Genomic DNA, 14,157 nt, shown 5'->3' on the forward strand with positions numbered 1-14,157 from the left:
TCGGGAAGTGACGTTTTTTAAGGACTAATCAGAGACACGCTTGGTTTCTAGGCAACAAATGTAAACGTTGAAGGACGTTGCTTTTTATGCTAGGATAAAGACGCAAAAAGGGGAGACTTCTCCTATTTATACCACGTACCTACATCGAAATATATCTTTCGGACGTCATTTTTTGTTTTATTGGTAAGTAAACAGATTATTCTTCTCAATTTGACATCGCATTAGTACGAAAATAACGTCCGTCCGAAGATGAACAGTCCCAACACATCTGTTTCAATGGCCTTATTTATCCATATTGTTTATGCTTTTCTATTTTTAATATTTAAACTCTGAAGAATTTTCTTGCAGTTCTCTTTTGAAAGTTATATTACAGTTTCTTTTTTTAATAATAATTCATTATTTATTTATTAATAAATATTGTACTTTACTTTGAAACTTTAGATTTTATCACGCTGTTTTTAAACTGGTAATTACACGTATAATGATGCAAAGTTAAAATTTCTCATAACAGCTCATTTTCGATCTTATGAAGAACAAGAAGTGGACTTAAAGTGGAGCTGAGCACTAGTGTTGCAAAAGTCTTGCAAAAGTGTTTAACTGTCACTTTTTGTCCCTGTACACCAAAAACATCAGTCTTACTGGTATTTCATATGATGGGCCAACACAAAGCAGAATATACACTGCAAACACACAAAATCTTACCAAGTATTTTTGGGTCGGTTCTAGTGCAAATATCTTAGTACACTGAAATAAGACATTACTAACTTATAAGATATTTTTCAGCAAGAAATATAAGCATGTTTTGAGACAACAATTCTTCAATATAGATTAAAAAAGTACCACTTGCAATTTGTTTCACTCATAGCAAGACATCTTTCTTGTGTAAAGTGAAAAAATCTGCCATTGGACTGTGGAATGACTGGAGACGATGATGCAAAGAAGGATTCTTCATAAAATCAAGTAAATTATAGAGAACCCTATTATACAATAACAGCAACTTCAGTCAGAGGCTTTTCAGAATTGCTGTAATACAAAAAGCCACCAAAGAGCCTTCCTGCCCACAACCATCAAGGTCAACAACAACTCTTTGAAGAAAATAGTGTAATATAAGTTACAACATATAATTTCCGTCTGATATTAATTAAGCATTTCTTGAATTGAATTGATTCCCAGTAAAATACACTGACAAGTGTGGTTGTAACATGAGAAATTACAAAAATGTTAAAGGTGTGAAAAGTCAAGTAGATAATATTCATCATTTTATGTAATCTCATCTGATTCCTCTTTTTGTAGATATTTACAGAAACATCTAGTGGGAATTATCAAGAATAATATGCTCACCAGTGATGAACACAGGATGAATTTCACAAGACAATATGACTTTCAAAACCAGTGCAGCTCTGGAGATGTACAGTGTGATTTTGTCTTTAAGAAGAAAGTAGATGGAGTGAATCATCCATTTCCAAACAAGGCTATAATTCACAGACGAGTACCTAGGAAACAAGTCCCTCTTGGTTTGGATGATTTTAAGAAAATTTGTATTTCAACACAAGAAAGGAACAATTTTTTGCCTGAAAAATGTCATTCTGATGTCATCAGAAATACCACAGAATCAAGGAAAACCTCCCGAAGAATGCCCAGTGGAGAGCTGGAGATGGATGGAGAAATTTATGCCAAAGAGCGAAAACTGCTGGAGAAGCTGGGGAAGGTAGAACAAACAATAAGGAAATCAATCCAGTATGACTGTGGAGACACACAAACAGGTGATGTGTTCAAGGGCAGATTTGAGGGGCAACACAGTGAAGAAAGCAAACAGAAAAAACCTCAAAAATCCAAGATATCTCACTTTATGGACACAAAAGAAGCAGACTGTCATGGCAACTTTACCAGATCAAGAAATAAAGAAAATCCCAGGACTGGAGATCAAATGAGAAACACATATGAAGTACAGCAGGCCAGTGGGGAAGTCAGTAAACAAAGTGTGAAATGTATAATCCTGCATGCAAAAGAACCCCTCAGAGGAAAAACTATAGGTGAAAAACATTGCAAAATGTGGGAAGAAGTAGATGAAAAACACAGTGAACAAAACCAGCCTTTCCTGGGCAACACAACTTGGACGAGAGAGAAGAAATACAGAAAGATGCTTCAAAAGAGTCCCAATGGTTCAGGTGATAAGCAGAACATACACCAGAAGAGTGTTCTTAAACCTGTTCATAGAATGGCCACCGAAACCCAAAGAAGAGAAGAAAGAAAACTGTCTAAAGAATCAGCTCCACCACTGGTTTCCAACTGGTCTCAAAAAAGCAAAGACCAACAAGTGGCAGAGCTCACAGAGACTTTTATGGCCGATGACAGCTCGAAGTTTTTTCCCTGCAAAACCTGCAACAGGATGTTCCGAAGTGAACGGCTGGAGACACATACCCAGATCTGTACAAAGCTGAAAAGATCTCGTCCAGTTTATAACACATCTGCTTATAGGAAGAAAGGAATAAAATAAGGAGAGTACTGGAAAACTCACATCACAAGCAAATGTTCAGTGGTAAGCCAATGATTTTGCTTCTCTAAAGGTACCAGGGTAAAAATCCTCTGGTGCTCAAGAAATTTATAATACCAATTGCAGCATACTTTTAAAAGTTGAAAGTTTTTAATTACAGGTCCATCTCTATTTCAATAATTTCACTCAAAGTTTAAATCATATTCTATATAAGGTGAGAGTTCAAGTAATTAAAATGTCATTACATAGAGGGGCAACTAATGAAATTTATTGTGAAAGTTTGTTTTTGTCAAATTTCAGCAAATTAAACTCATGAAGAATTGTTGCACATAGAATGATAGCTGTTTCAAACCATTTATTGTAATTTTGATTGTTGGCGCTTACAGATAATAAAAACTCAGAATTCAGTGTCTCAGATAATTCAAGAGTTTAAGGGGGATTTTGACACACAGAGGTATGTAGGACATGGGTTACATAGATACATGCTGCAGAGACCACTGGAAGTGTCTCTCATGGAATAAGCAGAAAAAAGGACTGGAATATTGGTCAATCTTGCTAAAAAAAAATAAAAGTCGATTCAGCATTCCATTAAACACCCAAGGTTGAAGGACTAGAGGAAACGTGGAGAGGCTCAACATCCACGTTATTTCAAGTCCACTGTGAAGTTTTCAAAAATAAATGAACGCACCATGCTTGGGTGCTTTAATTAAAGCAGCATTGTCATTGGATTTGATCAATATTCATATAGTCTAAGTGTGATTGCAAATGTTTAATGTAAATACTGTAACTGACACTTAAAAAGATATGTTGTGTGTTTTTTTTAGGTTATGAGGAAGAAATTACAATATCACAAGGAAAGATGTGTGAACTCTGCAGGGGTCAACTCCAAGCTGGAAATTAAAGGCCAAGATGACCAAAATAAAACATGGACCTTCAGATTTCCTGCTATCAAATGACCCCCTCCTACTAGGGTGTGATTGCAAATTTTCTTCTAAAAAAAATGAATGTACAAAAATAAATTTTTACTGCTTTAAGCAGCTTTTTTATTATTATTTACCGTATTTCTGACTTGTACACAAAACAAAAGAAACAGAGTCACGATGAAATATAAGTGGACAGAAGCAATAATAGAACATTAAAGGCTAAAACAGCCAAATAAAAGATCTCACCAAAGGCACAGTATTGTGATATCTGCAAACTTTCTAAATTCATTGGGTTGCTGCAGTTTACTGCACAGATATACCACAAGTGTACACTGCAGACAGCTCACATCCCCACGAGTTGAGGTTTATTAGCTTTGAAGACAAAGAAACAGTCCTGGTCATAAGTTTCATAACAAAATATTTCCTTAGAAATTCAAAAGGATACAAGATAAAGTGCTCAAAGTAAACACAAACACAATAAGAAAAAAAAAAGCATTTTATGAATTAAAAAATTCTACACATCTGCTGTAGAAATAGAAGTAAAATTAGATAGAAAAGTCCAAAATACACGGTCTGTTGCATTATTACACAATATTGTACTAAGCAAAGCGGTACTGTCAGCTGTTTAAAAGAAGAGAAAATGACAATAGAAAAAAAAAAACAAGTCTAGATGGTAAAATGAATTAAACCAACATCAAGATGGTGATCCCAAAAGATCTGAGGAATCACCTGCAAACGGATGAAAATCCTCCATCTCCAGAGAAATTGGAGGGTGGACCTACTGTACATATATGTCAAAAGCAAACCCAAGCTTCCCCAAATAAAAACAAATAGCATACAGAGTCCAACAAAACAGTTCTTTTATGAAAGATGCAGAAAAGGGTACAATACACATTCAGAAAGTACACAAGAAAAATAGCCTTGAAAAGCAACAAAGGAAAACTTCTAGCAGGGTCAGGTGTAAAATAAATGTTATAAGGATCACATGTAATAAAGCTCAGAGAAACTGTTCAAGTGTTCAGAACTCCCAAAGTAAACAGACACATGCTGAATTTAAGAACTCAAGAGGCATAAATATGTTACAAAAATAAATCAGTAGTTTTATTGTGTTTTCACACAATTCCTTTTTTTAAACAGAACATGCAAGTTTTGAAGTAATATATATCTAACTGAAAGGCAAGATGTTAAATATATATATTTAAAGAGGCTATATTGTTAAGGCCACTGAAGATAATCCACACAGTGAAAATGTGTGATTTATAAGAAAGTCCTGTGTTCTCACAAGCTGCTCACCTTCTCACGTGGGATTCATTAGCAAACAGTTGAAGGAGCTGGTCTTCACTGTTATGTGAATAAACACAAATATTTGAGTCCCAACTAACTGAAGACTCGGTGCAGAAGCCGTTCAGAGGCAGATCTGACATCCAGACTGCTTGACAACCCGGTCGTCAGATTGTCTCACAGATATTAAGCTTTGCTGGTTCATGTTGAATACAGCCAACATTTCAGTGTGCTGAAACAAGCTGGTTCAATACACCCCGGAGAAAGCAGGTGTGCATGTAATGCACATTACATCGTGTAAAACTGTATCATCATGTGTCTGTTTTTAACCTCACACGCTGGCTCCAGCTGATCTGCCGCCGTGATTTGTAAATCCAGATCTTCTCCCACTCCCTCCTTTGCTCGACATTGGTTCAGAACGACGGTTTCCGTTTCTGTCTCGATCTTTTTCCTGCAGCTTGGAGCGATTGATTGCTGCCCAAAGCCGTTCGTTTTCCTTCTGCTGCTCCTTGATCTGAAAGGGCAAAAATATACAACTGGACTTCAATTTTATTCGGTTTATTTTCCACAATACATGAACGAGCAGAGGGAAGCAAATACAAATCAAACAAGAATTATTAAAGTAGCTCAAGAGAACTAATATTGGAAAAAAATTAATGGAAAATGTAACTTTTAATAAGTAATAAATTCTGGGAATTCAACCTCCTCATGTTAAGCACCTTCAGTACTTACTAGAGCACACTGTCATCGTGATCTTCCTCTCTCTGCCATCTCCAGATGCAAAAAATGTTCCTTTACCTTTAAACTAGCAAACTTTCCACCAATAGTTGAATACTATGCTCCTGATAGTGTTTCATGATTTATCATGTTTGTCCAAGCAGTTAGTGACTCTTTTTTTGTCTATGCCGTATTTCTAGCATGCAATGAAATAATGCTAGTAATATGGTAGTCCAGCTATTTGAGGCATTCCATGTCAAACACACTGGAAACGAAGAAAGCCCTAGATTGCATCAGGTGTGCCAAGACCAAATCTGATTAACAAATGTGTTCTCCACTGAGTTTGAATCATTTTAACTGCAGTAGTTTGTGAAAGGAGGCTTTAGTTGTGAATTTGGATTATTTTTATTTATCTATTTAAAATGTTCCTCCATAATGTGTTTAGCAAACACAAACAATTATGAATTTTGACAGTATATCTAATTTAGGTGAAACTGTTGCTTGTAAAACTTGTGATGGAGAAAAAAATATTACCTGTTTCTCAAGCACTTCAATCCTCTTCTCTTGATGGGCAAGTGTTTCTTTCAGCTGTAAAATGTGTTGAATTGTCATTTATACTCTGGGGTGAATTAAAAGATTATGACTTGCACTGATGAGTGAGTGAATCTTATACCTGAGCCACCTCACTGCTTGCTTTGCAGCAGGCACCATATTCTCCATTTGTGCCCCCATCCAAACATTTTACTTTGTCGTAGCTCATCCGTCTTGTCTGCAGGGCCAGAAAATAAATCTTCAGTTTTGAACCATTACAAAAGAAGAATTTTGAACAAACAGATCATGATTTTGTTTAAATAAAAATAATAATAATAAAAAGTGAAAGGGTATTTTACCACTGATCCTACCTCGTTGGTAACAGCTTCTGCTGCTGCCTTGAGCTCTTTCAGCTCTTCATACGGCTGAGTTACGCTTTTAGAAAAGGAGGCGAGCTGGCCTTGATCAGACTGTTCAGACTCATCTGGCATTGGGATAAATTCTGCATCCTCAAGTTCCTATTGGGCAAGAACCACATACAGCTATTATTTTTTTAATAAGTCTTGTACATACTAGAAATAAGAAAAAAAATGGTGTTGTTATAAGACGATATTCTGAGTGATTAGATCTGGACACTTGAAACTGGGAACACCGAAACTCAAAATTCCCATCTTTTTTCGATTAACATATCCACCAAAATGCTACATTTATGTGTTGAGGTATTTAAAAATAAAAACTACTTGAAAGAAAAATATATTTTCTGTGAAAAGTCAAGACATATTTGTAGTTCATTTAAGCTGCTGAAGAGTGGCGAGAGTAAGATTTACAGCAAATAACAGGAAGGTTGAATGGACTACAGTAAATTCGTTTGAGCTTTCATCTTCTGCTTGTCGTGGAATATCCTGAATGTGGTAAGTATCTATGGTACATTCCCTTGAGAATTCACATTGCGACTCCTGTGTTAGTGCCGCTAACTGAGCTAATTGCTAATATAAGACAATGAAAACAGTTTGAAATGTAAAACTTTTTATCCCTTTGTCTTACTTTTAATTTGCAAGTACAATCCTGCTTCATAACAACTGCTTGTTTGTATTATTATATGACCATGCATCTACTATAATGAATAAATGACGACTGTTAGCATTAAGGCTAGAAAAAAATATTTCTGAAAGATGTCATGTGACTGGTGCTGCTCTATAGCAAACCTTTCTAAGCCACAGAGGACAAGAACTGTCCCCAGTTTGGTTTCCAAATGTCATCATTGGTGCTTCTAGGAGGTCCTCTGTGTTTACTTCTCGAGTTCCCCCAAGACTACCGTCACGACATTCTGTTTCCAATCCAGGCTCTACGTCCAGGTCCTCCATTGACGTCAACGCCTCCTGACCAAGCCCTTAATGTAGACACAATCATACAGGGTCATTAGGGCAGTCCAAAGATCACTATTTCTGTTTGATGGTGACTAAAAGGCCTACCAATTGATATTCCACTGCTGTTTGAACGGATGGTTTTCGAGTTGAGCACTTTTTCTAGAAAATAGAAAAAAAAAGAAAAAGAAATTATTCTTCTGTTTTGCTGTATTTTCTTCGAGAAGTGTTTTCAATGCGTTTCTAATAACTTACCCATTATGATAATGGTATACCAGCCACGGCAGGAGAGGTCAGGTACATGGTGAAGGGAACCAAATATTGGCCTTGGCATGGCAGGGCAAACCTCGGAACCAAATCCTTTATCTGCAGGCATTCCAAGTCTCCCATTTCCTGCATTTCCCCATGCAAAGATCTGGCTGTCTGCAAAGGGAAAAAGCAGTGTGACATACCTGGTGAACCAATAATCTGATACAAGGTCACAAAGTTTGACATAAAACCTTAACAGATGGCAGCTACCATATTTTCTCCAGGAAACTTTTCGTACCTTCAGTGGCTGCAATGGTGAATCCATCTCCACAAGACACTTTGCTTACAGTCTTCCCTCCAAATGGTCCAACAAGGACCTGGACACCTTGGTGGCGCTTGAAGTCTTTCACACCTAGCTGCCCGTACTTGTTGCAACCAAAAGTGATCAGACGACCTCGTTCTGCAAAGCCAGAGTAAATAAATAGTAAAAAAAAAAAAAAAATGCTTAAAAGTGTAAGATATTCCACATTTGGGCATCTGCCGTACCATCAATGGCAGCTGTATGGGTCTTCCCAGGAGCTATGACTTGGATTTTGAAGCGGGACAGCTGTTTGACCAAGGTTAGAGTGGTGATGTATGGTATCCCCTGGTAAGCCTAAGAAGTAATGATAAATGAAAGAAAGTTCATGAACACATCTGCAACAGCTTGAGCCTATTGCTACAGAGTCACAGGTGCAACCTATTACCTCTCCTGAGTGGTTTTTGATACCAGAGATGCCCTGGTTCAACCCCAGCTTGTTGAAATCATTGTTTCCACATGCCAACACTTTCCCCATCTCTGTTAGAAAGAAGGTGCCATCGCTGCCACATGATACTGAGGAAATGCTGGCACCTCTAGGAACTTCCACCTAAAAGAAGAAAACAGTGCACATGACCTCAGATGATAAAAGACACAAACACTAATTCTTTTCACTGGGATATATTTAAAACATAGTCGGGAGTCTTACTTTCATCGGAGAGGAGAAATCATCCTCACACTCTAGGCCGAGACGCCCTGCGGCAGCAAACCAGAGACATAGATGCATAGTACTTCAGGCTTTTAAAAACGCTTCACTACAATAAACCAGTCAAATGCACATAGCACACTGAAGGGAATTTTGTCCTCACCTTACCACTTATCCCAACTACAGGAACTCTTGTTTTATCACAAATGTGCAAAGCTGAGAAACTCTATGATCAATGCTTGCTATTCCAACTCCTGACTCGCCAAATCAACCAAGCTCAACCGTTGCAAAAAGTAATAACATTCAACTGCACTAATGCAGTCTTAAGCAAATTAATGCTGAATTAAATTTACAAATTTACACGAAAATGTCAAAATTTGCATGGAAACAAAAATAGTAACCTATACAACCAAATCAGGCAAATTATCTGCACCTCAAAACCAAAATATATTTTGGGGATTTTTTTGTGATAAACAAAAACAAAATAGAGCATAGCTATAACATGGAAGGAGAAGAATAATTTTATCTTAACAATGAGATTAAGAAAAGACTGATGTACATTCGTAATGGATCCACCGGAACCACCTATCAAACTCATAGGGTGTGGCTTTACCCGCTTTGTAGATGCAAATTGCTCAAACACAGATTCATAGAAAGCAATTTTTAAGTCTTGCATCAAACTGGGTGTTTCTACCACATCAATATGCTCTTTCTAAACCATTCCAACTTAGCTCCATTAGTATGTTTAGTGTCGCTGAAGACAGATTTTTGTCCAGGATTTCTCTGCATTCAACCAATTAATTTTTCCACCAACTCTGATCAGAGTCTGACCAGCTTGTTTGATCATGGGGGCGGTGCGTTCAGGGTGAGGTGCGGGGGCGGTGCGTTCAGGGTGAGGTGCAGTGTTAGTTTTCCTGCTTCACATAGCATTTTGCATGTGGGGGAGAAAGACCAGATCACCCCCTCTTCTTTTTGTCCGCCGAGTCCTTTACATGTGTCGTGGCAAACTGAGAACTGGACATTTTGTCCTTTTTACTTTCTGTTGAGCTACAACATGAAGGGTGTTACCTGCTGTACTATCAGAACAAAACACTACGTACCGTACTCTCCACAGCCCCATGAGTAGATGCTACCGTTCTGGGTCAGCACCACAACATGGTTGTCTCCACAGGAAACCTGGCGGACACGACGCTCCTCGAAAAACACCAGAAGCACCGGCTCCAAAACTTCATTGCCCATATCACGATCAACACCAATGCAGCCGTAATAGTCTGACCCGAACATGTACAGCTGATCTTCGTCTGCATAAGAAGAAGCAGAATTTTTTTATGAAAATCTTACAGTGTAGCAACCGAAACATGTTTCGGTGAGTTTTGAATGTATTTCTAACCCACCCGTTACACAGGCAGTGAAGTCGGCCCCACATGCAACCTGCCGGATTGCCTTCCCCTGAAGCTTCTCCAACCTCTTTGGCTGCCGGTACGACGCCTGGTCCCCGTGCCCCAGCTGGCCCACCATCTTTGCTCCTCCTTGCACATCCTAAGAAAGCAAAAATTTGCTTTAAAATGAAAAAGAAAACAAACATTACAATATCTGCTTTACAGCAAACGACTGGTACTTACAGCCCATGTGTACAGCTCCTTTTCCACAGTCACCACTGCAAAATGATTTTCTCCTGCACACACATGTTGGGGGCTGCTGCCAGCTTTGAACGAGTCGAGTTTCTGGGGGGTGAATTTCCCTCCTCCCCAGTAATAAACCTCCCGTGAGCGTGTCGTCACGACGGCAACAGGAGTTTCACTCGCTGTGTTCAGCCTAGGAAAGCAACCGAATCACAACACAGGACTTAAATAATGACAGTGAGGCTTTTAGAACATTTAACACACTGTATGTTAACTTACTTAGGTTTCTTCATTGCCGAATTCAGCATAACAACTCGCTCCTCAAGCTCCCTAACAAAAAGACAAATATTCAGGGAAGGATTCATATTTGCAGGCAGGTTAATTTACGACTCATAAATGGTCTTACTGTCGGAGGCAGGAGATGATAGGCTGGTCCAGGATTTCATCAGCTGTTGGCCTCTTTGTAGGATCCTGCAACACAAACATCACATGATTATCAAAGGGGCACTATTTTTACCCAAGACTGTTTATTATTAGAGGCGATTCACGATAAAACTGATTATTCCCCTCGCTCACTTGATTGAGGCACTCGTACACTAACTGGATCAATCCACTGGTGTAACAATCTGTGTTCACATCCATGGTCCAGTTTCCTTGGACGATTTTAACGCAGAGGTTTAAAGGGTTCTATTTAGACACAAGAGAAAGGAGAAAATTATTATAGCAGGAAGTTAATTTTATGCATAAAATCCAATAAATCACAATCAACCAATAAAACCCACCGTGGCATCAAATGTCTTTCTAAGAGTCAAGACTTCAAAGAGGACACAACCCATGGCCCAAATGTCTGACTTGAAGTTGTACTTCGCACCCTGGCATAGTTCAGGTGACATGTAATAAGGAGTTCCCACACACTGCAGACAGCGTGAAGAAGGAGACTGAGTTATCTTAAGACATCATACAGTGTTTGTTTTAATAATGCCAAAGGAAAACTGAGAAGATACAATACAGCGATTATGTTAAATAAATGTTTGAGGATTGAGAGGGACTCACTGTCTCTGCCATTGAAAACTCAGAGTCTAGCTTCTTTGCAAGGCCATAATCTCCCAGTTTCATGAGGTTGGTTTTTGTTAGGAAAATATTCAGAGTTTTGATATCTCTAAGAGAAAAACAGACCAAATTAACATACATCTGTCATTTGTAGTGGCTTGTGAAAATACTTTTTAACATTTTGTCGCATCACAACCACAACCGTAAAGGTATTTTTAATCGAATTTTATGGAGTAGACCGACACAAAGTAGTACATTACTTACAAGAAGGTAATGGCTTTTAAAAGTTTTAAAAATAAAAACCTGAAAAATATAATTTGTTCAAGCAAACACATGGCCTGCAAGATCCTCTGAATAACAATAACATCTTACCTGTGTATGACCCCAGCCTTGTGAATGTAGGCCACTGCTGAGGTGATTTGGTACAAGTACCATATAACAATCTTCAGAAACATTAAGGAGATTAATAACATAATCACAAATATCTGTATTTGAAATGAACAAACAAAAAATTAGGATCCTGCACCTCTTCGGAGAAAAGTTTTCCTCTCTGCTGGATGATTTTGTCATTCAGATTTCCTCCTGTGAGGACAAAGCTCTCTTTTTAAACTAATTCACAGAGCGAACAATGAAACTTTATTTTCTTACCATTGCAGTACTCCATCTCAATCAGCAGAGTGTTTTTATCCATGAAGTGATTAAAGTATGCTATGATGTTGTTGTGCTCCAGTATGGAGAGGATGCTTATTTCATTCATGACATCTCGGCGCGTCTTTTCCGAGAGCGAGTTCAGGTCCACCTCCTTCCACACAACGAGGGAATTATCCTGCAAACAAAACACAGTACAAGAAAATGGTTGAAACAATTGCTGGTAATTGTTACTCAAAAAGTGCAGAATAAGACTAAAAAGAAACACGAGAGGATATAACTCTAACGTATCTGATGACAACAAACAAAAAAATAAAATATAATAATATTTACACACACATAAAGGACATTTTAAAGAAACTCATTAAACAAACAGTCTTATTTTTGGACAGTGGGAGGAAGCTAGTATACTTGGAGAAAGTGAGGCATGGGATTTAATCTCTCAGTAAACCAAAATGATTTTGCATTTTTATATTATAGGGTGAACAGTGCTCCTTTATATGCATAAGCCTTAGAATGCTGATTGTCTTGTCCTTGTTAATGTTCTTCAACATACCACAGACATTCTCACAGAAAAGCAGAATTTATACTGAGATTAGACTAGAGGCATGTGCACTCTACTAGTCAGGTGACTTCTCAAGACAAATTATTGCAATGACCTGCATTTAAGTTTATCAGAGAAATGTGGGTTGTATACAAATTCGTTTCAAAAATACTGTAACTCCAGAAGGAATACAAATGCTGCTTTAATTCACATTATACAATTTTTCACACAGAGTTGTTGTAGATGATATTGGCAGGAAGGATCTCTTGTAGTGGTCTGTATTACAGCAACCTATGGCTGAAGATGATTGTATATCAGTATTATGAAGAGGATCATCAGCGCTTATTATGAAGTATCCTTCTTTTACAATAATCTGAGCAGTACCCAAAACAGAACCAGACTTCTTTATCAGGTTGTTTAGTATTTTAACTCCCTGACTCACAGGAGCACCATATGTGCAGATATTTAATTACTAAGGTATTGAGAACTATTTGTCCCTTCCTTCCAATACACAATTATGTAGTAATCATGCACAAAAACTCCAATAAAGTGCATTAAAGTTTGTGTCTGTAAATTGTCAACATGTGAAAACATGTTAGAGGAAAAAGTACTTCAGAAAGACTCTGCGAACTACATATTGGTGTAAATTAGCTTTAGCCTACTTACCTCTGTTCTTCTGTACAGAGTAGCTTCACCAAACGCCCCCTTTCCGAGGATCCTGATAGGAATGTAATGCAGTTTCTCCTCCTCGCCATTAAATGTGCCTGAAGCTGATCGCTCGCTGACCACAGACCCGCCGCCTAAATCCGAGTTTAGCGAGTCGAAATGTCTCTCATACTCCTCCAGAGACATTTCTACTGGGGGATTTGTTAACCACAGACAGAGGGGTGGAAATAACCCGACAAGGCCTAACGACAATACTTCATGAAATACTCATTTGAAAGTGCGCAGGCGTGTGCCATAGTAGCCCTTTTCGACCGCAAAAAGAAGCTGCTAGACCAAAAAACAGGACCAGATTCCTCCAAGCACACACAGCCACAAATAGATATCGCGGCCAAATGAGTGCAACTACATTAGTTACACAAACATCAAGTACAACACATTATGGTGAAGACGCTCGGTTAACTTTTCATTCAATTCCCAAAATAAAGTATTCCAATTTTAAATGTGTTATGAAGTATTTTACTGTGAAAGTAACAAGAGATAACTTCCGGTTAAGTTTAGCTTCTGTTCTAACGATTAGCTTGATTTTTGCTAATCTGTTAGCAACAGTGACAACGTTTAACTGAAAGTAACACTTATTAAAACTGCCAATGGATTCTACTCTAGGAAGCAAACTTTACATGTCAACTTCAAACATCGAAGGCAAATTGAGTAAATGCTATCTTGGGAAACGGAGTTATCTTGGGCAACTACTGCGTCACTTCCCAAAGCACAATACCGGAAACTATATCACATTTAATTTAATTTTTGTTTTTAAAAGCTTGCGCTTGAGTGTTTTTATTTTTGTGATCAGAAAATGAATCAGCGGAGACATAAATGTCTTTTTATGTTTGAAACAATAGAACAAGTTCATAGCGAGAAGTACATTTTATATATTTTTGGGACATGTAGGCACCTAATTCTGCAACCATCAAAAATATGACTGTAGGTGGCGCTGTTTTCTCTGTACAATTCAAAGGTGTTCTATCATCTATGCTTGTACCACAAATATATGTTTTTAAAAAAAA

At 37.9% G+C, this 14,157-nt stretch overlaps 2 protein-coding genes across 3 annotated transcripts; one reads left to right on the forward strand and one right to left on the reverse strand.

Moving 5' to 3' along the window:
- Positions 1–44: 44 nt before the first annotated feature.
- LOC122845837 lies at positions 45–3,528 on the forward strand. 2 transcript variants are annotated; one of them, XM_044142311.1, is made up of 4 exons: positions 74–183; positions 866–1,072; positions 1,294–2,539; positions 3,319–3,528. In XM_044142311.1, exon 3 carries the CDS (start codon positions 1,334–1,336, stop codon positions 2,495–2,497), a length of 1,164 nt encoding a protein of 387 aa, XP_043998246.1. In that variant the 5' UTR covers positions 74–183; positions 866–1,072; positions 1,294–1,333; the 3' UTR covers positions 2,498–2,539; positions 3,319–3,528. The 2 variants fall into 2 exon arrangements, with proteins under 2 accessions (XP_043998245.1, XP_043998246.1); XM_044142310.1 differs by lacking the exon at positions 866–1,072 and having other exon boundaries at positions 45–183.
- LOC122845836 (serine/threonine-protein kinase Nek9) lies at positions 3,512–13,658 on the reverse strand. Its single transcript, XM_044142309.1, has 23 exons — positions 13,094–13,658; positions 11,884–12,061; positions 11,762–11,817; positions 11,608–11,678; positions 11,239–11,344; positions 10,968–11,099; positions 10,762–10,872; positions 10,592–10,656; positions 10,465–10,515; positions 10,186–10,378; positions 9,958–10,102; positions 9,664–9,864; positions 8,567–8,613; positions 8,306–8,467; positions 8,106–8,214; positions 7,858–8,019; positions 7,566–7,733; positions 7,419–7,472; positions 7,152–7,336; positions 6,318–6,464; positions 6,089–6,184; positions 5,950–6,003; positions 3,512–5,212 (listed from the first exon to the last, which is right to left on the reverse strand). Exons 1-23 carry the CDS (start codon positions 13,277–13,279, stop codon positions 5,030–5,032), a joined length of 2,862 nt encoding a protein of 953 aa, XP_043998244.1. The 5' UTR covers positions 13,280–13,658; the 3' UTR covers positions 3,512–5,029.
- Between the last annotated feature and the right edge of the window lie 499 nt (positions 13,659–14,157).

Source organism: Gambusia affinis, linkage group LG16 (genome assembly GCF_019740435.1).
Source record: "Gambusia affinis linkage group LG16, SWU_Gaff_1.0, whole genome shotgun sequence".
NCBI lineage: Eukaryota > Metazoa > Chordata > Actinopteri > Cyprinodontiformes > Poeciliidae > Gambusia > Gambusia affinis.

Coding starts and splice junctions, on each gene's coding strand:
- LOC122845836 (XM_044142309.1), bottom strand. CDS start 13,279: ATGTCTCTGGAGGAGTATGAGAGACATTTCGACTCGCTAAACTCGGAT. Junction 6,004..6,088: donor CAAGCAGTGAGGTGGCTCAG/GTATAAGATTCA, acceptor CACATTTTACAG/CTGAAAGAAACACTTGCCCA. Junction 5,213..5,949: donor TTGAAGTGCTTGAGAAACAG/GTAATATTTTTT, acceptor TTGCCCTTTCAG/ATCAAGGAGCAGCAGAAGGA.
- LOC122845837 (XM_044142310.1), top strand. CDS start 1,334: ATGCTCACCAGTGATGAACACAGGATGAATTTCACAAGACAATATGAC.